Source organism: Sminthopsis crassicaudata, chromosome 2 (genome assembly GCF_048593235.1).
Source record: "Sminthopsis crassicaudata isolate SCR6 chromosome 2, ASM4859323v1, whole genome shotgun sequence".
NCBI classification, from domain to species: Eukaryota; Metazoa; Chordata; class Mammalia; order Dasyuromorphia; family Dasyuridae; genus Sminthopsis; species Sminthopsis crassicaudata.
In genome coordinates this window covers 432316680-432340461 of record NC_133618.1, presented here as the reverse complement: position 1 = coordinate 432340461, position 23782 = coordinate 432316680, and the positions used below count along the sequence as shown (strand labels likewise).

General features: G+C 33.5%; 1 protein-coding gene across 1 annotated transcript; it reads left to right on the top strand.

Moving 5' to 3' along the window:
- The first annotated feature begins 9882 nt into the window (after positions 1-9882).
- On the top strand, positions 9883-22618 carry LOC141553577 (serine protease inhibitor Kazal-type 6-like). The gene is made up of 4 exons (XM_074285160.1): positions 9883-9965; positions 12540-12565; positions 21276-21391; positions 22403-22618. The coding sequence occupies exons 1-4, from the start codon at positions 9908-9910 to the stop codon at positions 22446-22448; spliced, it is 246 nt and encodes an 81-aa protein (XP_074141261.1). The 5' UTR covers positions 9883-9907; the 3' UTR covers positions 22449-22618.
- Positions 22619-23782: the final 1164 nt, after the last annotated feature.

Genomic DNA, 23782 nt, shown 5'->3' with positions numbered 1-23782 from the left:
CATAAAATGTAAAAATTTCTTAAACTTTATCAATTTTCTTCTTTAAAATTCATTTTTTATGAAGGTTGACTGTTTGGGAAGAATGGAAAGGCAGGTATATAATGGGAAATGTGGTAGTACAAAAACTAAAGAAACTGTAGAAATCAATTTTTACAGAGAAAATGGTGGTTTTAAAAATTTAAATTAATTGAGAAAGACTACATAATAAACATTTTGATGTGTACAGCAATATAATATAATTGGATATTTTCCCCTTCGTTAAACAGGCTGTTATTAGGTAAACTTCTTGAAAACCCTATTATATACCTGACAGAAAATTTCTATTTTGTGTTCATTGCTTATTTGATACATACCTTTATTTATTAACCTCTGTCTTTCTAGTTCCTTAAAAGGGTATTTGCCAAAATGTGTTTAAAAAAAAAAAAAACTTGCTTCTAAATTTTGAAATTATAATTGTTAAAAACACTCACTTAAAGAATTATCTGTAAAGAATTGTTCAGTATTAATACAGGCAGTGAAGGCTTTTAAAATATAGCAAAGAGACTTGATAAACTTAATTTTACTAATCTGGTTTTTAACAAAATATTAATAAAAACAGTTTGGACATACAGATGTATTTTTTTAAATTAAGCTTATTAATGATGAATTGTGTTTTCTCATTTCAATTATTTATGGCTGAGGCAATTGGGATTAATTGACTTGCCCAGGGTCACCCAGCTAGGGAGTATTAAGTGTCTGAGGCTTGATTTTAACTCAGGTGCTCCTTTTTTTCAGGGCTGGTGCTATATCCACTGAACTTTCTAATTGCCCAGTGGCACTCCAATATAAAAGACCTCAGAGTTACATTAAAGTAGTTTTTTTGTTTATTTGCTTTTGCTTTGGTTTGATCCTTAAGGGAAAAATACATAATTGGATATTAAATTAAATTAAATTGATAAATTAAATTACTTTAGTCAATATGATGACTTGCCTTCAGGTGTATACATTTTAGAGTCATTATTGTAGCTAATAAGAAGCTCTGATTATTATTTAAGATATATCATAGATTGCTTGACAGAGATCAATTTAAAATCTATTTTAGTGTTACTAAAAAACTATTGGGAAATATTTAAGTTCAATCTTTGGCATATTTGTCATTTCTATTCTATACAGAGTGAACTTACAGCTCTGCTGTGAAGTTTAGCTGAGCCTTTTTCAGGACTGCTCATTCACCTTTGTTGTCTACTTGCCACACAACTTTCATCTGTGGCACCAAAAAACTGTCGCACATTTAGCAGCCACAGCCTGGTAAAATCATTTTGGTAGTCAGGCTAAACCAAACTCAGTTACTGAGTTAGGGGGATGTCTGCCGCAAATATATGAAGACTTTTCCTGATTGAATGATGAATAAGATCAATTTGTTACAAAGGCCATGAAGAAGGAATTATGAAGCTTTTAGAGGTTAGACACTGAGAATAACAAGGTCATCCACTGTGTTCCCAAACATTGCCAATCTTCCTGATTTTTGTTTTGCTACTGGACTTTGATGATTTTGGAAGAGAAAGTAAGACTGATGCCTTTTTGAAACTCTGTCTCACTTCAATTCATGCACAAATAAAGACATCATCTGTGATGTCTTGTCTTCAAAAACAAAGAACTACAACTCACCACTTTGCAGCAAATGAATGTCATCCATTGTACATGTTTTTCAGACTTTTTCAATGTATTGATGAGTTTTGCTAATCTTTTATACTTTTTTAATCTTAAAAAATGGTATTTGTTATATTGAATAATTCTCTGGCAAGGGAAAAGGGAAAGATATATGGAGAAACTATGGTAATTTGAAAAACAAAACAGATAAAGAAAATTTATTTTAAAATGGAAAAATTAGTTTTGTCTACTTAACAGTATAATAACAAGAAAATAAAAAAGTTACCTTTTGAATATATCACATATATGTAAAAGGAAAACCAAGCTTTATGCAACGTGAGATTTTAGTTTCATATGTATTCTATTTTTTTTACATGTCCACGTACCATTCATTTTATTTGTTGTTAAGAATAAGGAAAGCAAGAATAAGACTAAAGAGTACTCTAGTATATCTTAACTATGAAGTGCATGAAGGGGAAATAATGCTGCATAGAGAGATATAAAGAGAAGTAAGGGGATAAGTATTCATATGCTGCCTACTATGTGCCAGATACTGTGCTTTACACTATTATCTCATTTGATTCTCACCATAACTGTGTAAGGTAGGTGCTTTTATCTTATTTTTGAAGAAACAGAGCCTGAGAGAAGTTACATTACTTGCCCAGGGTCAAACATGTAATAAATGTCTACAGCCACATTGAAATCCAGGTCTTCATCTTCATCTATGTACATCATCACTGTACAGCTGAATAGGAACTAGATTGCAAAGAGGCTTTAATGTTGGAACAAAGAGGTTATATTTTTCCCCCAATAGGCAATAAAGAGCAAATTAAGGCTTTGAAATAGAAAAGTATTTCATTATGATAATAAAAAAGTTCATTATGATGATTATTCTGGCAAATATAGAAAGGAAGTATTATGGAAGGAAAAGGCTAAAGGTAAGGACACTAGTTAGGAGAAAATTTTAATATTCCAGGAATGATATATAATAAGGGCACAATCTAGGGCTATGGTCAGTGGGATGAAGAGGAGGAAGCAGATGCAGAAGCTCATGCAAAGAATAGATAGTGCTTGACAAATAGTTGTATATAAGAGTATCACAGATAATTCTGAGGTTTTCAGCATAGGGATGGGTCAAGAGTTACAAATGGTCTCTAAAATTGTGTGATTTAACACAATCAGATTTAATTTAATTTAATCAGATTTAACGTGCTGATTTCAAAATTGGGGAAGAAAATGACACAAGGACTCAAGAAAAGAGATTTTTCAGGGTCCTCTAGTTTAATTAAAAATTAAATAGTATCATAAAGCTGGAAGGGATTTTAAAGGTATTAAGTTCATCTCCTTCATTTTACAGATGAAAAATGTGAGGTCTAGGGAAGTGTTAAATGACTTGTAGGGAAGGAGAGGGAGTGTTAAATGACTTGTACATGGTCACACAAGTCATGTGCATCAGAGACAAGATTGAATCCAAGTCCTATGATTACAGAGGCCATGTTCTATCCACTAAATTGTGCTCACATTGTAATTGTTTTTTTGCTCCTTGAGAGATCTTAGCTTTAATAATTTCATCACTCTGAGCCTTCACATCAGTGAAATGAGATAGATGCATTTAATGACTTCTAAGGTCCCTTCTAAATTCTGAGTTTATGAATCTCTAAATCAATGGCAGAGCCAGGGCTAGGATCCTGATTTCCCCACTCACCATCTGATACACATTACACTACAAATAAAGATGGTAGATATAGCAACACAATTTATTAGCATCCAAATAACTTTGTAAGCAATATCTCCTTTGATACTCCAACAATTAAGAAATCTACTATCCTATTAAGGAATTTTGAATTAGGTATTTTGGGTGACCTTAACATTGTTATGTAAGATTTTTCTTATGGAATATTGAACATAGTTATACATAATAACAATGTATTCTAAGTTTCCATGATTAGTCAGTTTAGTGAATTTTATGTACTCAACCCAGATGCAAAGTGAGAATTCTAATTTTCCTCATCTGTAAAATAGATTTTATAGGATCAACTTCAATGTGGAGTAATAGAAATTTAATCTAATTATAATCAAATATGTGTCAGGCACTGTGATAAGTTCTAGGGGGAAAAACTCACTGACTTCAAAATTCATTCAAGAAGAAACATCTGGAAGGAAACAACAGATCCATAGATAAGTAAATACAAAACTATATGCAAAACAAATATAAAATGATGTATTTATTTTGGAAGAACTGAGGGTGAGAATGATTAACAATGTCAGGAATCCAGAATGGTGTCTTGTATGAAGTGACTCAAGCTGAGATCTTGAATGGAGTTAAGGATTAAAAAAAGGTAAGGGTGAAGAGGGAGGGAATGCCAGTGCAAAGAAACAGAAATAAGAAATGGAATTCACAATTCTGAGAAAAACAAACCAGGCAGTTTGGTGAGATCTAGTCTGTATGAAAAAGAGGAGAAATGTGAAAAAGATAGTTGGCAAGCTATGAAAAACTTAAAATCTTAAAAGAAAAGAATATGGATTTCATCTGAGAGGCAATAGTAAGTCACTGAATTTTCTTGAGCTGGGAAGTGATGTGGTCGGTCTCTATCTTAAAATAACCACTTAGTGCTGAGCTGAGGTTGAATTGGAAATAGAGGAGCCTAGATGCAAGGACTCCAATGAGAACAGTATTGCAATACACTAGGTGACAAGGAATAAGAGCCTGAATTAGAGTGGATGTGAATGGAAAGTAAAAGCTGTATGAGATAGTTATGAAAATCCCCAATTTTGAAGTCAGAAAGCTTTGTTTGAAAATCTGGCTATTCCACTCACTTAAAACATCAGTGACTTAAAACTTTCTGCATCTTCTTTTTCTTATCTCTACAATAATAGAGCTGGAGTTGATCTTGAAGAGCCCTCCCAGTTCTAATGGTTTATGTTGTATGGGAGGAGAGAGAAGAGAAAAAGCACTGGATGGGGGAATATGAAGGCTTTAAGTTAGAGCTTGACTCTGCTATTTACTAACGGTGTTTCCATCAGCTAGTTTCTTCCTTTGTAAAATGATGGGGTTGGATTGAATGGTCTTTAAAGTCCCTTCAAGCTTTAGATTCTGTGGCTTATTCAGATTTATAGGTTAATTGTGAGGAAAATACTTTGTAAATATCAAAGTTCTCTGGAAAAGGTAAGATGCTAAATAATTACTAGTCATTTGACGAATGCACCCATGAATCATGTTGTGTTTGTTAAAATAAGGATCATTACCTCTCATTTCAAAATTATCCTGGCTGCTTAATTGAAAATATATTTTTTATAGAATTCTTACATACTTCACTCTTCTTTTCTGCCATATTTACAGAGCTGTTTATAGTCTAGGTCTCTTTTTTTCTCTCACAATACACCTTGATTATTCATTACAATTTTATAAGTTCACAGAAACAAAGTGATATTATTCCTCTCTTTATTTAATACGGTAAAGAGGCAGACCACTATTCATATGATTCTTCTCATCTGCAATCCAAAGAAGGCCCTGTTTTTTTTTAATTAAAACAAAACAAAACAAAACAAAACCACAACAAAAAAGAGGGCAAGAGAGAGGAACACGTTAAGGATTTGACCTTGGAAGTGCCTGATAGTGGTTTATTAAATGAGCAGAGAGACAATATTATATGCATTGTTGGGTAAATTAAGGAATGACATGTAGGTCATAGGATAAAAGTATAATAACTGACTTGGACCTTAGAACATCATGGAATGCTATACATAGAGTTAGGAAACACTTTAGTTCAATTCTTGGCCCAGATACTTACTAGCTGTGTCACTTCTCCCCTATACACTTCAGTTTCCTTATCTATAAAATGTGCATAATTACAGGATCTGCCTCATAAGGTTGTTGTAAGGCTCAAATGAATCATCTGGGTAAAATACTTTGCATACCTAAAATGATGTATAAATGTGAGCTGTTCTTATCATCTATTTTAATTCCTTAATTTTTTGGTGATGATTAAGTAACTTTCTTAACTTCACTCAGTATTAAAATGTAGATAATATCTTATGTTTTCTGGCTCAAAAACTAGGGTTCTTTTCATAATACCACACTATTTGGATCCCTCCATGGTCTCAAACTTCATTAAATATTTGCAAGTGACTTATATATTGTCCCTCTGTCTTCTCCTTATCTATGGAATAGAACAACCTGTGTGACCACAAGAAGAGAGGAGCACCTTGGTCTGGTTAATTGGAACCTGTTGTACAAAATACTGACTGACCCTCTTGAGCCATATATTATTTGGATTACAGAAATTCTTTGGTTTGCCTTTGGCATCCCAGTTGGTTTCCTTCTTTTTAAACCTAACTTTATATTATAAAATTGTGGAATTGGAAGGGATCTTAGTGATCATTTAACCTATCTTCTACCTAGAAACAAATATTCATACAACATATCTAATAGAGAGTTGCTACCTTGATCTTGAAGACCCCCAATGATGGGAAACTCATCACCTTTTAACTAACCCAATCCACTTTCTTTTGGTTCCAAATATTAGACACTATTTCCTGGGATCACTTTGGTCAGATTTTTGAAGTCCATAGAATCATAGATTTAGAGCTTTAAGGGCCCCTTCGAAACTAGCTAATCTTTCCTTCATTTCATATATGAGAATACTGAGGTCTAGATTGTAGTTGCTCTTTTGCCAGTGTTATATAGCTGGTAAGTGTTTGAAGAAGGATTTCTTTGGTCCAAATCCAATATTCAATATTCTTATTACTATTACTTCTTGTTGCCTCTTGCTATTAGTAACTCAATTAGTTAACACTTCAGTGTTAACTTATTGAGTGTTACTTCTAGGTACAGTGGTAGACTTTGGAGACACAGGCACAAAGATGAAATCTTCCCTACCCTCAAGAAGCTTACATTCTATCAGAGAAAGCAACATATAGTTCTATAAAGGATAGATAGAAATTAGATGTACCAGTGTCCTTTCTAAAACTGTGGCTTTAGAACTGTGTACAATGCTCTAGGCACAAATAATATCATTTAAACTCAACAGACACAACTTCTGGTGGCCCAGATCTGGATTTATTTATATCATAAATACCTACTAGAACCAAACTGTTATTCTTCTTAGCACTTGGTGAAATATAAACCAAAGAAAAAGTTCCTTCCTGTAACTAACTTACAAGGTTAGAGGGGGAGAAAAATATCCATAGATGAATATAATGCCAATCTAACATGATAAGTAAATAAGAGGATTAGAAAGTACTATGGCTTTGTATAAGAAAGCAATAATTCTCTTTTTAAAAATACATTTATTTTCAATACACATTGCTTTACAAATCACCTTGGGACAGAAAAATCAGAGCAAAACCAAAAAAGAGAAGAGATAAAAAAGTAGAAAAAAAGAAGTGAACATAGTATTGTTTGTTTACATTCAGTTACTATAGTTTTTTGTTTTTTGGTTTTTTGGTTTTTTTTCTGGATGCAGATGGCATTTTTTTTTTGTCCAAAGACTATTGGGATTGCTTGAATCACTGAACCACAGAGAAGAACCAAGTCTTTCATAGTTGATCATTGTATATTTTGCTGTTATTGTATACAATGTATTTCTGGTTCTTCTTGTTTCACTCAGCATCAGTTTGTATAAATTTTTCCATGCTTTTCTAAAATCATCTTGTTCATCTTTTGTATAGAACAGTATTCCATTATCTTCATATACCACAACTTTCTCAGTCATTGCCCAATTCATGGACATCTCATTTTCCAATTCTTTGCTACTATAAAAAGAGCTGGAAAGCAATCATTCTTAACTCAGAAAAATCAGAAGTTTTAATGATGGAAGTAGCATTTGAGATGGATATGTTTTAAAAGATGGACAAAATTTTAATAGGTTACACATGTTTTGAGTGGGATGGGATATTTCATCTGTGAGGAGCAGGGTGAATTAAGATATGAATGTATAGTGGTGTGTTTGGAGGATAGTGAGTTCCTCACTGATTTTGGACTGTGTGACTGCACTGTGTGAAAGGGAGACAAGTGTGTTACAGTCAAATAAGTAGGTGTTGGCCAGCTTTGAATGTCAGACTGAGGAGTCTTAATCATCCCATAAGCAATATTTTGTTTAAACATCGGCACAGGCTAGAGCAAGGAAAGGGGCTTGGAGATGGGGTTATAAGATTCATTCATTAATTCATTTAACAATGACATTGATTTTAACAAGATATCTGTATTATAATCTTAATAAATGCTTTTTTCATTCATTTGTTCCTTAACTTATTGTTTGCATTACCCTGTTTGTATCAGCACTGAGAAAGAAGGAAAATATTTTATATAAAATAAAGTCTTATTTTCAAGAAGTTTATCAAACAAAAGAATTTAGGGGATAAGGAAAGGTACTGAAATCTCTGCTAGAGAAACTCCTTTTGCTAATGTAAGTCAGTTTGTTTCCTAAAACTTGTAGTTTTAATGATTCCTAAGAAGTCAACTGACTTGTCCAAGATGACATAACTAAGTATATATTAGAATAGGACTTGAATTCAAGATGCTGGATTTAGAATTGTGACGGCAAGAGTTTAAATTGTTCCCCAGACATTTTATAAGCTGTGTAATCTTGGGCAAATCACTTAATTGTCTCAGCTTCCTCATCTGTAAAATAGAAATAATAATAGTACCTAATGTAGGGTTTTTTTTTGATGATAATATACATAACTTATTTTTAAGCACTTTGGAAACCTTGATGAGATCTAGAAATATTAACTGTTATTATTTTTTTATTTTTCCTGGTTTCCAGGGTAGATTTCTATACTACTCTAAGCAGCTTCTAGAAAGGAATGTATATATGTATAAGTATGTGTGTATATATATACACATATTTTTATATGTATATATATATGTGTGTATAATTATTCATTTATTTTATATACATACATATATATATACAAATTACAAATATGTAACAGTAAAGTAATAATTGTGCTATGAAATTAGGTAGGAAAGTCATTTCTAACTGGAGAATTCAGAGAAAACTCTGAGACAGAGTAAGAATATGAATTAGATTTAAAGGGTTGAATGGCAAAAAGATACAAATATTATGACAATCATAGGACTCATATTTAAATCTTATAAATAATTAGGATTTTACCTTCAGAAAATAAATACTATTAAAATGTATTTTTTACTATTTAAGGTTTTTCTCAAAACAACCCAGTGAATTATACTTAAGTTAGGAGATACAAGTGATATTACGCTCATTTTATAAACTAAGAAATTGAGGCACAGAATAGTGAGTAATTTGCAAGTCACAGAATCTGCATTAGGTATCAATGTTCCAAGAAAGACAGTGTAATGGAAAGAATCTTACTTTCTTCCCCATATCTATGATTATATTGTACTCCATAACAATCTTGATTAATTGAAATGTTGCCAATTCTTCAATGCTTCTCTTAAATAGCACTTAAGGACTTGGATTTAATGAACCTTGTTTCAAAAGCTTCTACTTAAAATTCTTATCATCTTGGATAATTCATGAAAGTAAGTTCTTTTTTTTTTTTGAGACTCAATTTTCCATATGTAAAATGAGGATGAGATAATCTCTAAGGTCCTTCACTATTCTAAAGTGAATATTATAATACTCTTATCATCTAATCCTATTCCCAGAATATATTTAATCAATGACTCAAAAAAGCATCTGATTATTGTTTGATTATTGTTCCAGTTATCTCTTTAGTGATGTTTAAATAATTGCAATGAAAAAATAAAGAATTGCTGTAGTTTTCCCACTACTCCAGGGAGAATTGAAACCCTTCTAAAATTTAAGTCACACTCAACACTTACTTTATCAAGCCCCTTCATTCTTCTGAAGTGAATCACTAAGATAGATTAATGGGTCTCAAATGGGCAGCTCCATGCACAGATCAGCCAGAGCTTCCCCAGTGATTCACATTCTCCAGTGACTCACATGCTTGAAGGCAGTGGAAATCTAAGGAAAGGGACTGGTTGGTCAAAAAATGGAGATTACCTGTTCCTTGAAGGTTATATTCTCTTAATGAATGAGATCTAAGGTGCGACTCTTATAATTGTTCTAATTTCTTCCAATGATGTGTAGCATAAAACATTCCTTTAAGTTCATGACATGTCCCCATAAATATCTTCCCTTTTTAGGGTTGGAGGTGACTTTAGAAGGTGATTTTATAAACAAGGTGGGGATTCCCACTCCCAATACCATGTCTATATATATGTATGTTATGTGAAATACTTCTTCACCTTAAGCGGGTTTACTTGGAACAGCTTCACTTGGCCACCATGAAAGCAGCAGGTGCCTTTATCCTTCTTTCTCTAGTCCTTTTCTGCTTCTTCTCAGGTGAGTTTCTAAGATGATTGGGTACATTATTAGTTTACTAGTATTCCATTTATTTGGAAACCATACTTTTTCAGGTCAGGGAGGGACTTGATAATGGACACATCATTATAGGAATCAACACTTTCCAAAATGTAGAGGGGCCAGCTTTGTAAAAGCTCCTTTTGAAGGACAGGGTGGGAGGAGATGTGTGGTTAGACAAATAATTCATATCTGAAGTTCTTGAGATAGGGGTGGCATAGCAGTCAAATTAACTAATGAAATATTAGTAGACATGAATATAAGCCTGGAGGGAGAATTAGAGAAGCTAAATTCCTACTGTCTGCCATGCTAGTTAGACCTCAGTCCTAGACCAAAAATTTTAGGGCAAAGAAAGGTTTGATTTTTTTTAAACACAGGGGTGACAGACTTATTGGATTAAGAAAATGTTGGGATCATTGAAATATTTATTTTTCAGTCAAGTCACTTTTGGGGCCCAACTTCTACCCATTGTTCTTAGTTCTAAACTCTGAGGGAAAAATAAACAAACTTAAATTGTCACCTACATGGTAATACTTCAAAAATAACTAATAAGACAATGAATGTATAACTTACAGTCTTCCCTCCTTCAGGTTCAACAATGATTTCCTCTTATAGCACAGATTTCATTCCATGTGGCATCCTGAACACCTTCTTCTAAACCTACTCCAATTTGTCAAGTTTCCTTAGGTACAAGGTTGGGAGAGTTCCTTAATTAAGGAATGAGTCCATGTCTGCATATGGTTAACATAAATAATCTAGGCAATCATCTTGATGATCAACATTTGTATAACTAATCAAAATATTGCTGTTAGTACTATTGCACACTCTGTATCAAATGCTACAATTCGGAGACATCTGTCATACAAAGATTGTCTTGCTACACAAAATTAATAAATAAGCTGAATTAGTTTAGATACTCCCTCTTGACCTAATTCCCATTACCAGGAAGTAGTGGAAAGAGCCTCAGATTGAGAGTAATATTTCTGTATTCAAATCTCAACTGTGCCATTTATTTGTTATTTGACTTTAGATAAAAGTCTTAGTAAGTAAAATGAATGACTCAATAGCTGTGATAGATGAACTATATAGCTCTGTCTTCTAGCTCTTCTAGCTAGACTTCTAGCTCTGTCTTCCTCTAGTTTATGATATCTGATGCTATTTGGCATTGACATTCTGTGAAGAAATGAGAAAGAAATGAGAGCCATCTCATTGGATTTAAAGACTGTTTCCTCCTCCTCTTGTGCTCCTAGGAATATCCTCTATTTCCATGACCTGAATTGGAGCAAGTAGGGGCATGCAGGCCTAAACAGTTCAGACAATAGTATAGTTGGAGCTGGCTAGAAAATATCATCAAATTTTATATGACTATTAGGCTTTATTCTACATAGATAAATGCCTAGTCACTTGAATAATTCTGTCTCCCAATTCCAAGTTCTTTGCATTTCACTATGCTTCCAGTTATTTAATTGGTTAATAAATTTAATTCCCTAAAATATTAGGCATTGATGGTATATTGGAGAAAATTAGGATTAAGATTTATAGCAAAAAGACCTGAGTTCAGAAGTCTTGAAATTGTTATTGGTTTAAACAAGTCATTTCCCCTTGGTGATATTAATTTCTCTATCTCAAACTATGATTTTATTTTATTTTTATTTTGTTTGTTTTGTTTTTTCAAACTATGATTTTAAAATTTCAGAAATGAAACTAGTTTCCTGAAATATCCCTGACAAGCATGAGGTTATTAAGTCTTTGTTTTGAAGAATTCTAGGAATGTGGAACTCAACTACTTACCAATGCTGTTCATCTTATTTGGAGGCAGCTTTATTATTACAAAAGAGCATATGAAATATGCTTTTCAGGAACTCCCAATCATTGTTTATAGTTTTATCTTCTTGATTCAAACAGAACAAATAAAATCCTTTTCTGAAAAGCAGTCCTTCAAATATTTGAAGTTAAATAGCTTATCACCTTTTTCCCTTAACACTTCTCTTCCCCAAATGTCGTTAATATGTATGATATGGTTTTAATCCTTCTAATAATGTGATTACTCTCCTTTAGAGAAACTGAATTTTTCATATTATTTTGATGTGTAAAATCTCTGGAGCAGGATCCTCCTACCTAGTTCTGAAATTTGTGAATTCCAATATGTTGTAGTAATAGTGGAAAGAATTTTAAAATAATTGAGCTTATTTTATAGAGGAAGAATTTGAAATCCCAATAGGAAGGACATTTTAATCAAAATCATACAGAAAGTCAGTGGAAAAGTCAGGGCTAGAACCTAGGTTTTCTCACTTTTATGTCAGAGGGCTTTAAGCATGACCATACTGCTTGAAAATCAGTTCCTTTCCATGGCCTTGTCTGTCATCAGTCTCAAAATGGTTTCATCCCTAATAGCTTTGGGGGCAAATGATAGTGTAATGTTATGATTCTGACATAGTCATAATCCTTGTCCTCTGTCTTTGATAAGTCAATAAATCTCACTATATACTAAATTTTTCCTTCATTGAAGGTTTGGAAATTTCATTGTATAAACTTTTTGCTTTTGTTTTTTTCCAGATGTCACCAGTCAAGGAGGAGGAAAGGTCAGTGCATGTTACTTCTCTATTTTTCCTGGCCAAGCAGTGACTCAAATCCTCTATGAAAGTGTGAAACCTGACTTGGGGTTGAACCCAAGAATCTGAGATTAAGCACATGACTTTGCGAACTTTAACAATATAGATGAATCTAAACTGGGGATTTAATGGTAGGGCCAGGAAAGGGCCCAATTTATCTTAACTGTCTAGTGGACAAATCAAACAAAATTCTAAGATCATAACTTTAGAATTCAAAGGGGTCTCAAAAATCAGCTAGTTCAACATCCTTGCTTTACAGATGAGGAAACTGAGGCTTGGAGAGGTCAAGAGATTTGCCTGAAGGTCATAAAAGTCATAAGTGGTACCATAAGTATTTGAACCAAAGTCCTCTGACTCCAAATTCAGTGTTCTTTGCATTGTACATCTTGGGTTTCATTCATGGAAAATGTAGCATATTGTTTTACCATGAGAAAATCATTTAGAATCACAAAACATTAGAATAGGCAGGGATTTCAGGAGATATGTACTTCAATTTGCATCAGGATCTTTTCTATGACATTTTTAAATAAGGCCCAAAGACAGATAAATACAGCCTATACTTAAATATATATAATAATAGCGAACTTATTACCTCTTTTGGTAACCTACTTTTCTTTCGGACAGCTCTAATAATCAATTACTTTGTTTTTTATATTAAGTTGAAATTCACCTCTGTGTAAAATTTCCCCACTTTTAAAGAAATTTGCCCTAAGTCTTCTTTTCTTTAGGATAATAATTCTAAGGCTCTGCAACTTATGCTAAGGGAATATATTTTTTGATCCACTCACCTTCCTAGCTGCCTTTCCTTTGTAAATGCTGAAGCTTATCAGTATCCTTCTGCAAATGTCACACTTGGAACTAGACATAGTACTTACGATGTGCCCTGACTATAGCAAAGGAAAACAAAACTATCATGTCTCTTTTTCTTAAAACTCCATCCCTCTGGGCCTCAGTTCCTTTCTCTGAAGGGATCTCTAAGATCTCTCCCATTTTAAAAATCCTATGTTTTCTGGTTTTGCATATGTTTTGTAGACATAGATTAATAATAATAATAATAATAATAATAACTAGCATTTATACTAACTTTGAGGTTTATAAAACACTATAGATAGCACATATATATATATATATATATATATAGTATGGATTTAACAGATAGATATAATTATAAAGTATATTGATATATAACATATATGATGATATGTTATAGAATATATATATGCATATATATATATATTATGTATTAAAGATATGCTTTAATTTTATCCTTACAAAAACCCTGGAAGGTTGACATGATTATTCCCCATTTTACAGATGAGGAAATTGAACAGATAAGAGTAAATCTCTTGCCCACAGGTACACAACTAGTGAATGTCTGAAAAAGGATCTGGACAGACTCTAATGCACAATGTTCTTATCCATTGTGCATCTTAACTGCCTGAATGGAGTTCTAGACTATAGGTCTTCCCAATGATAGTAACTCACAGCAGGGCCACCACCTTTGTATCAGAAATCATCTGTGATTTCTCTCATGCTATTTGTGATTCTGCATTGTGTCAGAATGCAGCTGATCAAGATATGATATAATGTCAAAAGCAATCAGTGGAAAATTTAGAAGTCTGATTGCAGTTTTATGAATCACCAACTTACAATATAAGTTTAGACAAGTCACTTCTCTTTGAGCCTCAGTTTATTTTCCTTTAAAATCACTGGATTGGACTCAGTGTGTGAAGCCTATATTTCAGGCTTAAAAGTCTCTGATTCTAAGGTGACTAAAGGACTGGGGTATATCCCAGTAGAAGAAACTTTACACTAACTATATTCACCAGGTAGAGAACAAAAGCCACCTTTCAGAAAACATCAAAATCATCTTTGTTCCCTCAAGGTCAGCTCCTGAATTGTCTGTTCTCCCTAAGATGTGTTGGAAAGAGGGTGAAAACCATCCACTTTAACTTGTTTACTCTTGACTACTCAAGCAAAAGATAAACTTCCTTCCTTAGAATGAAATATTTCCTAGCCCATTCCTCCATTAATTCTGGGTATCATGGAAAGAGCCCTGAGTTTGTAGTCAGAAGAAAACTAGTATCCAATCCTGACTTAGCTTTTTAGGAATTGGAGTTGAAAGGGAACTTAGCTATTGCTTAGTAAGACTTTTTCCTTTTGCTAATAGTCTCAAAGAGGCAAAGAAATATAAGGTCATAAAAATAATAAAATCTTAGGATTAGAGAGGATTTTACTGGTCACTAATTCAACTTTAACTTGAAGTATTGATTTCTCTTTATAAATTGGTTTTGTTGTGATTTAGGTATATGGTCAGGACTAAAGGCCAGGATGAGTTTGACTCCCAATAGGATGCATTCCGTCTGTCTATCTCTGCCTCCTTTCTTTTTCCTTCTCTGGACTTTCCTCTCTGTTTCTCTTCATCTACTTCTGATTTTTTTTTTCTGTTTCTCTTCTTCTTTTCTCGTTCATTCTCATGGTCCTGTGTTTCCCTTCTATAATATAAACTGAGCAAAAGGATGATTTTTAAAAATCTTTGGATCTCCAATGCTCAGCATAGTTCCTTATGCATAACAGATATTTAAAATTTTATTTTATTGAATTAAATCAAGCCTAGGTCCTTCCTCTGAGTCTTGGTCAAGTGCTATTTCTCCTGTATGTCAAACTTCCTGTGTGACAAGTCACTGTACTTCCTTGACCACAGTTTTCTACTTTGTAATGTGAGAGGGTCTGAATTAGAGAATTGTTTAGCTTCCTTCCAGTTTTCAATGCTATGATCTTAAAATCCTTAAGGCTTGATTCTAAACTTTGGAGGAAGAAAAAAATATATATTGAAATGTCTGAATAGAAGCATTTTAATTGTTTACAATTTCTTAGAATATGTGAGAGTATTTAGGAGATGTTTTAATGAATAGATCAGAATGAATTATGATTAACTTTTCAATTATCTATATATGAATTGGTTTAAAAAATATAAAACTATCATTTTGCTCTCCTAAGTACATTTAAGCTGGTCAAGATGTCAGTTTTCCTCTTGTTTTCAGAACATATTCTTTAATCTTTTTGGTTTCCCTCTCTGACATTAAGGGAGCTACAAGGGACACCTGATATCTTCTTGACATTTGGCAAAGGAACAAGCTGAGGCCTAGAAAGGTTAATGGTACTTAAATGATAAAGTAGAAGACCTAGTCTCTTTTTCTACTACTTCCTGCTGATATCAGGAATAGAGATACTAAGCCTATTAGAGTAGGAAAAGACCTTAGCTAGCATTGATTTAAACATACAAGAAGTTTTAGAACTATTAGAATTATAAGTTCAATTCATTCATTTTATAATAGAGGAAACCGAGGCTCTAAGAGTGTGAGTGATTTAGCTACCATCATGAAGTGAGAAGAAAATAAAGGCAGGATTGAAAGCCAGGTAGCCAAAATGATAAAGATTTATTAAGCTCCTTATCTAATAGTGGTGTGTTCTGGATACAAAGATGAAGAAATGTAGTCTGTGACTGCAAGGAGCTCCGAATACAGAAACAAGATGTACCATATACAAAAACAGCCATAACACAAATGATGATAATAATAGCTCTTATTGCTATAGCACTTTATGGTTTAAAGTTATAGTGGAATGAACAATGAATTTGTTCTTTGCCACTCTGTGTAAATCTTAGGAAGTCATATAATCTCTGGGTCACACTTTCCTTATGTATATAGATGAACTCTAAAATCCCTATAAGTTTTATCCTATGTTATAATGTTTTCTTGACAACAGCAATATGAGGTGGACATTGCATTATTATACCCACTTTAAATATAAGGTCATCAAGGCACAGAAGAAAGAAGTGATTCACCCAAAATCCTACAATGAATCAAGTTCAGAACTCAGACTGGGGGAAAAACGTCTCCAGAACCAAAGTTGTTTTCACTATATAATTACCACTTTTCATAAATTTAACAAAATTATTTTCTTGTACAATTTTGATTTATATCTCCTTGTAAGAAGTTTTTGCTACATAGAATAAAGCTATTAAAAATAACTTTAGAAATAATCTAATCAAAACTCCCCTTCTTTATTTATAAGCAAGGAGAAACATAATAGTCAAATGAATTGAGTGAAATCACATGGGTAGTGGGAAAATAAGCACTTGAACAAAGGTTTTGAGATGCTAAATCCAGGATTCTTCTTTGAAGAATCTAACTGTAAAGTTTGCAGAATTAATTGCTGAAATTTGGGTTCATAGGAATTCTTAGCCAAAAACTTTTATAAGCCTATTGACAGCAAATAGTGTTGTATTCACTTGGCTCATAGTAAGCACTTAATACATAAAGATGTTGACTTATGAATAGAGATGTTTTGGCCATAATCAGAAGGTAGCATGGTGACTATGAACACAGCCCACTCTGTGCTGATAATTTGACCTGAGACTTAAAATAATAGTTACCATGACTAATTCTAGTATTATTCTCTAAGACTTTAAGCAATTTTATTAAAGCAACTGGATTGTAAGATAAGTTTAGACACTTACTCAGAATCACACAGCTAAGGTCAAGACTAACATTCTAATCCAGGGCTTGTAATATTAAGATGAGCTTCTGTTAACAATGCTTTAATATTTTAGAGCTAAGAAATTTTAAAGACCATCATGTCTAAAGTCCTTATTTTACTGAAGAGGATGTGGCATTTAGAGAGTTTGTTATTTTCCTGTGGTTGTTGTTGCAGAGACAGAACTAGAATAATCCAATATTTTCTAATTTCCAGGTCAAAAGACATAGAATTATAACTAGATATCATCTTTCAGTGTTTCCTGGAGACTCTTGAGAAATACCAAAATAAAATATGTCATAAAATAAAATGGAAATTCCAATTCTCTGGCAGGCTACTAGAAATATTTTTTTTACAAAGGTACTCTCAGGAGCAGTATGAGATTACTATCAAGGATTAGATGGGGATAGGGGGAGTTGAGGATTAGGGGTTCAGAGATCAAGAAGAGAGAGGGATGTCATTTTTCAGTCATGACGACTCTGTCATCTCATTTAAGATTTTTTTAACAAAGCTACTAGAATTGCCATCTAATTCTCCAGATTATTTTTACAGATGAGGAAACTGAGGCAAACAAGGTTAAGTAACTTGCTCAGGATCACCCAGCTAGTAAGTGTCTGAGGTCAGATTTGAATTTAGGAAGATGAGTCTTCCTGACTACTGAGCCACCTACCTGTCTGGGGATCAAGGGACCAGGTTAGAATGAGGTAGGAGAAAGAGCAAGTTTGGATGGAGTGTATTGGGAACTAAGGTTTGGTAGCGGAAAGTTGGAGACTATGTTGGAAAGATAATTATGTCAGAACTGAATAGGAGAGGTGCTGGATATTATTGATAAATGGGAAGAATTATGGACAAAGGTTTGAGAGGAACAGTTAGGGACCAGAGTTTAAATGCAGGGATTCTGGGGACCAAGAATAAAATGGGAGAATGGTGGAATTTGGGACTCATATTAAGTTGTTAATTTTGCTAAGTTTGATAAGTATGATAGGAAGGAGCTTAAGGGTAATGGTCAGAAAGGGAATTATTTTCGATACTAGAAATTATTAATTTATAGAGGAATAAGGGACTGGTACTGAATTAGGAGTGTTTGTAATTAAAAACAAGGTTTAGATAGAGAAGCATGTTTATCATGATTGAAGCTGGGGACCAAGGTTGAAGTATGAGACTGTTCATCATCAACTCCTAAATATTGATACAGAATCCTATTCCTCCTTCCACCTTGTCCACAGGATCATTTCTCTGATGGGGAAAAGATACACGAATAGATTGTAGAAGGGGCTAGAAAGTCTTCATTTCAAACTGGGTAATAATATACACTACTCTGTGTTTCTCTATGGCTCTGTATTTGTCTACCTCTCTCTGTCTCCCTCTCTGTCTCTGTTTCTGTTTCTCTGTCTTTTTCTCTGTCCTTATCTCTCTCTCCCTCTGTTTATATTTCTCTGTCTCTTCTTCTCTCTGTTTTCCTATATAAATAATGAAAGAGTTAGATGAGAAAGAACTCTTAAACTTAAATAGAAATGTCTGTCTATAGAGGTCAGAAAATCACACTGGCCTTGGCTTAGGATGAGAGGAAAAAAGTGACTGTTGCTAGCTTTAGAAAATTATGAGGGAAGAACACATCCCTCACTCTCCAACCAGCTTTTCTTCTTTTTGAGCTTCATAGGACATTGCTTATGTCTTAGGTTTTATTGTAAGGAAAGTATGTAGCATGATAATGATATGTGAGCTGTTGTGGTTTTATGCTTGGAGTGGCCCAACATGGAGCCTGTTTTTCTTGGGAAGTTCAATGACAAGCAAACCTCAAATGGCACACTCTGAATAAGGGAGGTCAGATTTTGAGTTTTAAAGAAGTTAACAACTTAAAAAAGATCTTGAAAAGTGAAAGATTTTGTTATTATCATTGATAATGGGAAAAATATTGGATTCTGAGACAGAAATCATGGGTTCAAATCTTTACCACTCTGTCCCTGGGAAAGATACTTTACATTCCAAGTCTTGAAATTCCTCATCTGTAAAATAGGAATTTTGAATTAGGTTATCTCTCAGATTCCTTTTGCCTCTGTTATTCTGAGTTTTATATATATATATTAGAATTAACATTCTATTTTCTGTACTCTATCTTTAAATCCCACAAAACCATGACCACTAGTTTCCTTCTGGGAAACTGAGACAAACACATCAGGAATATTGGCCATCCTAGAGGTGACAATTATATATTGCCCAGCAAAGAGACTCAGAGAGGAGAACCTTTCTGAACTCCATTCACCAGGATGATTATCCTGGGTAATGAAATCAAATCTCTCGGGTAACCTCTCTGAATCCTAACCCTCTTTCCTACCTTGATCTTCTTCAGTAGCCCAATCATTCATTCTATATCACTTCCCAGGGAATTGTGGGAAAATCTTAGGACTGCACCAAAGGTCCTAGACTGGAGGCTAGGTGAGAGGGTGTTTAATTAAGATAAGGCCACTAGTCCTCTTCCTTATCTCCTTTGCCAAAGGAAAAAAGAGGCTGGATCCCAAGGTTATCGGGCCGAGTGTTTGGGAAAGGTGTCTTAAGGAATCATCTCTCTCACGTAAGGGACTTTTAATTTTCTTTCTTTTTTATTACTAACTATATCCATTTTCTCAAGCAGATTTTTTCAATGAGTTCTAAGTTCACTTTTAATGTCTGGTTTGGACAAAATAGGCAACAGGAAGGAATAATAAAAATTCACATAAACTGCATTTGTTGGACTATATGATACACCATTTAATTAAGAATTAAGCCCACTTTAGATCCTCAGAGGACCTAATTTTCACCAGCTCAATCTTCAATCTGCTGTTACTGTTGCATGTGAAGGGATGTGGTATGTGTGTGTGTGTGTGTGTGTGTGTGTGTGTGTGTGTGTGTGTGTGTTACATGTGTACATGTTTGGGCAGGAAGGCAGATTGGTAGCACAGGCTACTTCCTAATCCCTGATGGGACCAAAAAGAATTGAGGTTAGTAGCTTGCATCTGTATAATGCTACAAAACTACAAAACAGAACTCTTAATTTTGAGTAACAATCTTAGCTCTTTTACTGAAGCTGGGAGATTTGGAGCAAAGTACTGCCTTTCTCAGATCTTCTTTTCCCTTCTACAAAATGAGAGGGGAAATTGTAGTAGACAGACCAATAGTATTAGAATCTGAAGATGACTTGTATTCATGCTTCATCTCTACTTTGCATTTTAGATAAAGAGCACATTTATTAAGTGCTTACTATGTGCCAAACACTGTTATGCATTTCACACATAAATATTAGCAAGCAAAGTAGGTCTTGTCCTCATGGAATTTCCATGAAATGGGAAGGGGATAGAAGAAGGAAAGTTGGAAGGGCAAAAGTGGGGAATCATGTGGTTGTGTGATAAGGTCAAGAAGTGACATGATAACCTTAGATCAAGCAAATGCTCAAGACAAAGCTCAGTGTCCTAGTAGTTACACTCCACAATTCCAGTGGGAGAGAAATAAAATTATGACCAGAGTATAGAAAGCATGGTATATGCTGTGTACAAGATTCTCTTGGTTCATCCTCCCATAAAGACTCAAACATTGGGCTAGACATCAGGACATATAGGTTCTATTTCCCACTCTACCTCTATCTTTCTTCACAGCATTAGAAAAATCATGGTTCCCTCTGAGCCTTAGTTTTTCCTTCTTTAAAATTAAAGCTTGCATTATATATTCTATAATGTTCTTTTCAATGGTAGCCAATGAATCTAAGTACCTAAATGTAATAATCCCATGAAACTATCATGTAATGTCATCTCAAAGGTAAGTTTGCCATAAAGGAGTTCCTCCATTAGCAATCTGGGGTCATTTATTACAGGGGAAAGGTTACCTCCTTTTGCCTTGCCCTACTATATTTCTTTATGACAACAATATTCCAAATTTGATGCTTATTATGATTACCCAACATTGTTGATAAGAAGATTAAATTATAATCAACTTCTGTTTACAACAGCAGAGACATAAATGCAGTTAAAAACTATCCCAATCCTAAATGGCTTTAGCATAAAACTGGAACAAAACAGGGCTGATTTTAGCTTCATGGAAAATATATTTAGTCTTTGAATGTCGTTATTTCTTGGATTCTATAAGACAACCTTCTATTGTATTATGCTAGGTGGACTGCGGTGAATTTAAAGACCCCAAGGTGTACTGCACCAGAGAATCTGACCCTCATTGTGGCTCCAATGGCCAGACTTATGGCAACAAGTGTTCCTTTTGTAAAGCTATGGTGTAAGTAATTGATCTTTATCTCCCCATGTGTAAAATGGGAGTTTGGATTAGATAACTCAAAAGTTTTTTTTCAAATCTCACATTCTGTGTTCAGTATTTTAAGATCCTTCTCAGATCCTATATTCCATGTTCTGAGTCCATGCAGTCAAAAAACTTTAAACTTTCCATAAATTTTTTTTCAAAGACTCATAGAGAAGCTACTTTATTATAATTCTCCCAAATAGAGGCTGAATACACACACACACACACACACACACACACACACACACACACACACACTCATTCATTCAATAATTTATATCTGACAAAATTCCAAGGTCATAGAACACTCAGGCTATTGAAGAATGTTGGAGCTAGAAAGAATCTCAAAGATGACCTGCTTCTGTTCTCATTTTATAGATATAGAAAGTGAGACCATGAAAAATATAAGGGACTGAACTACAATTACATGATTAACAAGTGCCAAAGCCCAGATTTAAAACCAGGTGTTCTTATTCCAAATCAATTTCTTTCTGAAATGTTATATTTCCTACTCATATCAGGCAATGATTTGGATAATTCAAGCCACAGTATTCATCTCAGAGAAACTGCTTTAATTAAAAATACTAAATGCAATCAAAATAAATAATTCATCAAACTTATTTACATACAGGTCCAGTACCATAGACTGGCATAAGCTCGTCATCAAGTAGAAAGCTTTAGGTTTGAATATTATTAGACTCATATGACACAACTACATAGACTGGTGATCATTTCAACAACCTCCTACCCTGTTGATGTTACCAAGGGCTTGATGTTAATGGTCTCATGGGGGAGGGAGGGAGAACTGGATTGGGACTTAGGAAACCTAGGCTCTTTTAGGTCTGATTTTAATTGTGATCTTGAACCAATTCCTTTACCTCTTTGGAACACTATTTCTCATCTATAAAATAAGACAGTTCAACTAGAGATCTAAGGCCACTTCCAGTTCTTCTTTTCTATAACTCATATTTGTACATGTCTTTTTCACAGGGAAAGTGGTGGAAAGGTGATGTTAAAGCATCAGGGAAAATGCTGAAGCTTGGCTAGTATTGTGTGTGGACCATCCTCCAGTCTCTACTCCTCCATTTTTTCTGATCCCTTCCCTTATTCATCTTTTGCCTTATTTTTCTGTGAGGGAAAATACCACAGAGAAATATCTTTTACTGACTTCAGGCTGGGAAGAGATTCAACCTAAACCAATGTACATCTATGCTCTGTTACATATTCTATATAAATAAAGTAAATTCCACAGAAATCTGAATCTTGTTTTAATTTTATCTGATGACAATGCATAGTGGGTGATACAGTACAGAAGAAGGAATATTGAGATGGCAACATATGATCCAGATTCAAATCCTAATTCTGCCCTTAATATGCTATAGTACCTAATAATACAAGTTGATTTCTTCTTCCGAATTCTATTTTCTCTATGTAGACAACATTTTTAAAGAGATGATATATGAACTCTTAGAAACAAAGGATGAGTAAAAATAAAAAAGGAACATAAGACTGAATTTAGACTTTAAAAACTCAATGATGTAAAAGTTAAATTCTTAAAAGAAATGACTGATTATGTAGTTAACAAGAAATATATAGTCAAACTCAGTTGACATTGGTTGGTTAGTTTTGCAGAGCTGCTACTTCCTCTTATTCTTTCTTAAAATTTTTAAATAAAAGATGTATCTGATAGGAGGATGTAAGAGATAAATTTAAAAATGAAAGTTATTTGAAAACAAAAGTTATAAATAAAAAATAAAAGAAGAATAGAGTAAATGAGTCTAGACAAAAACATCATGAAGAATAAGTTTTAATGGGCAGCAGAATAAGCATGAGTTAATAATAATCTGACAGTCAAAAGAAGGTAATTTGATTTTACACTGCACTTAAATTAATGTAACAATAATCAACAAGTATTCATTTACATTTACAATGTTCCACTTACTGTGTTACATGTTGGAGAAACAAAATTACATTATTTCCTGCTTCAAAGTAACTTTCATTTTAGAGGAAAGATTCAAAGAAATAAGTAAGTGCTAAGAGAATGAAGTGAATATGGGGTACAAGATACATTCAGAGTTGTTAGAATATTTTCTGAGAGGAACAGTAAAAAATTAATTTGTTTATAACAAAGAGGTGCATGAAGTATAATAAGGATAGAAATATAGATTAGAGAAAGGTCATGAAGATTTTTAAATATTAAACTAAGATATTTGAATTTTATAGTTTTCATAATAACAAATGTAGAAATGTAGGTAAAGTTGTTATCCTAACCAAAATAGATTTGACTTATTGTGCTGAGTTCTAGTCATCTCATTTTAGGAAAGATATTAAAAAAAAAAAAAGAAGAAAAAACTTGCCCAGGAAACAATA

Excerpts from the sequence above, each read along its gene's own strand:
- LOC141553577 (XM_074285160.1), top strand. The coding sequence starts at position 9,908 with ATGAAAGCAGCAGGTGCCTTTATCCTTCTTTCTCTAGTCCTTTTCTGC. Across the intron at positions 9,966-12,539 it reads CCTTTTCTGCTTCTTCTCAG|ATGTCACCAGTCAAGGAGGA; the intron begins GTGAGTTTCTAA and ends GTTTTTTTCCAG. Across the intron at positions 12,566-21,275 it reads CCAGTCAAGGAGGAGGAAAG|GTGGACTGCGGTGAATTTAA; the intron begins GTCAGTGCATGT and ends GTATTATGCTAG.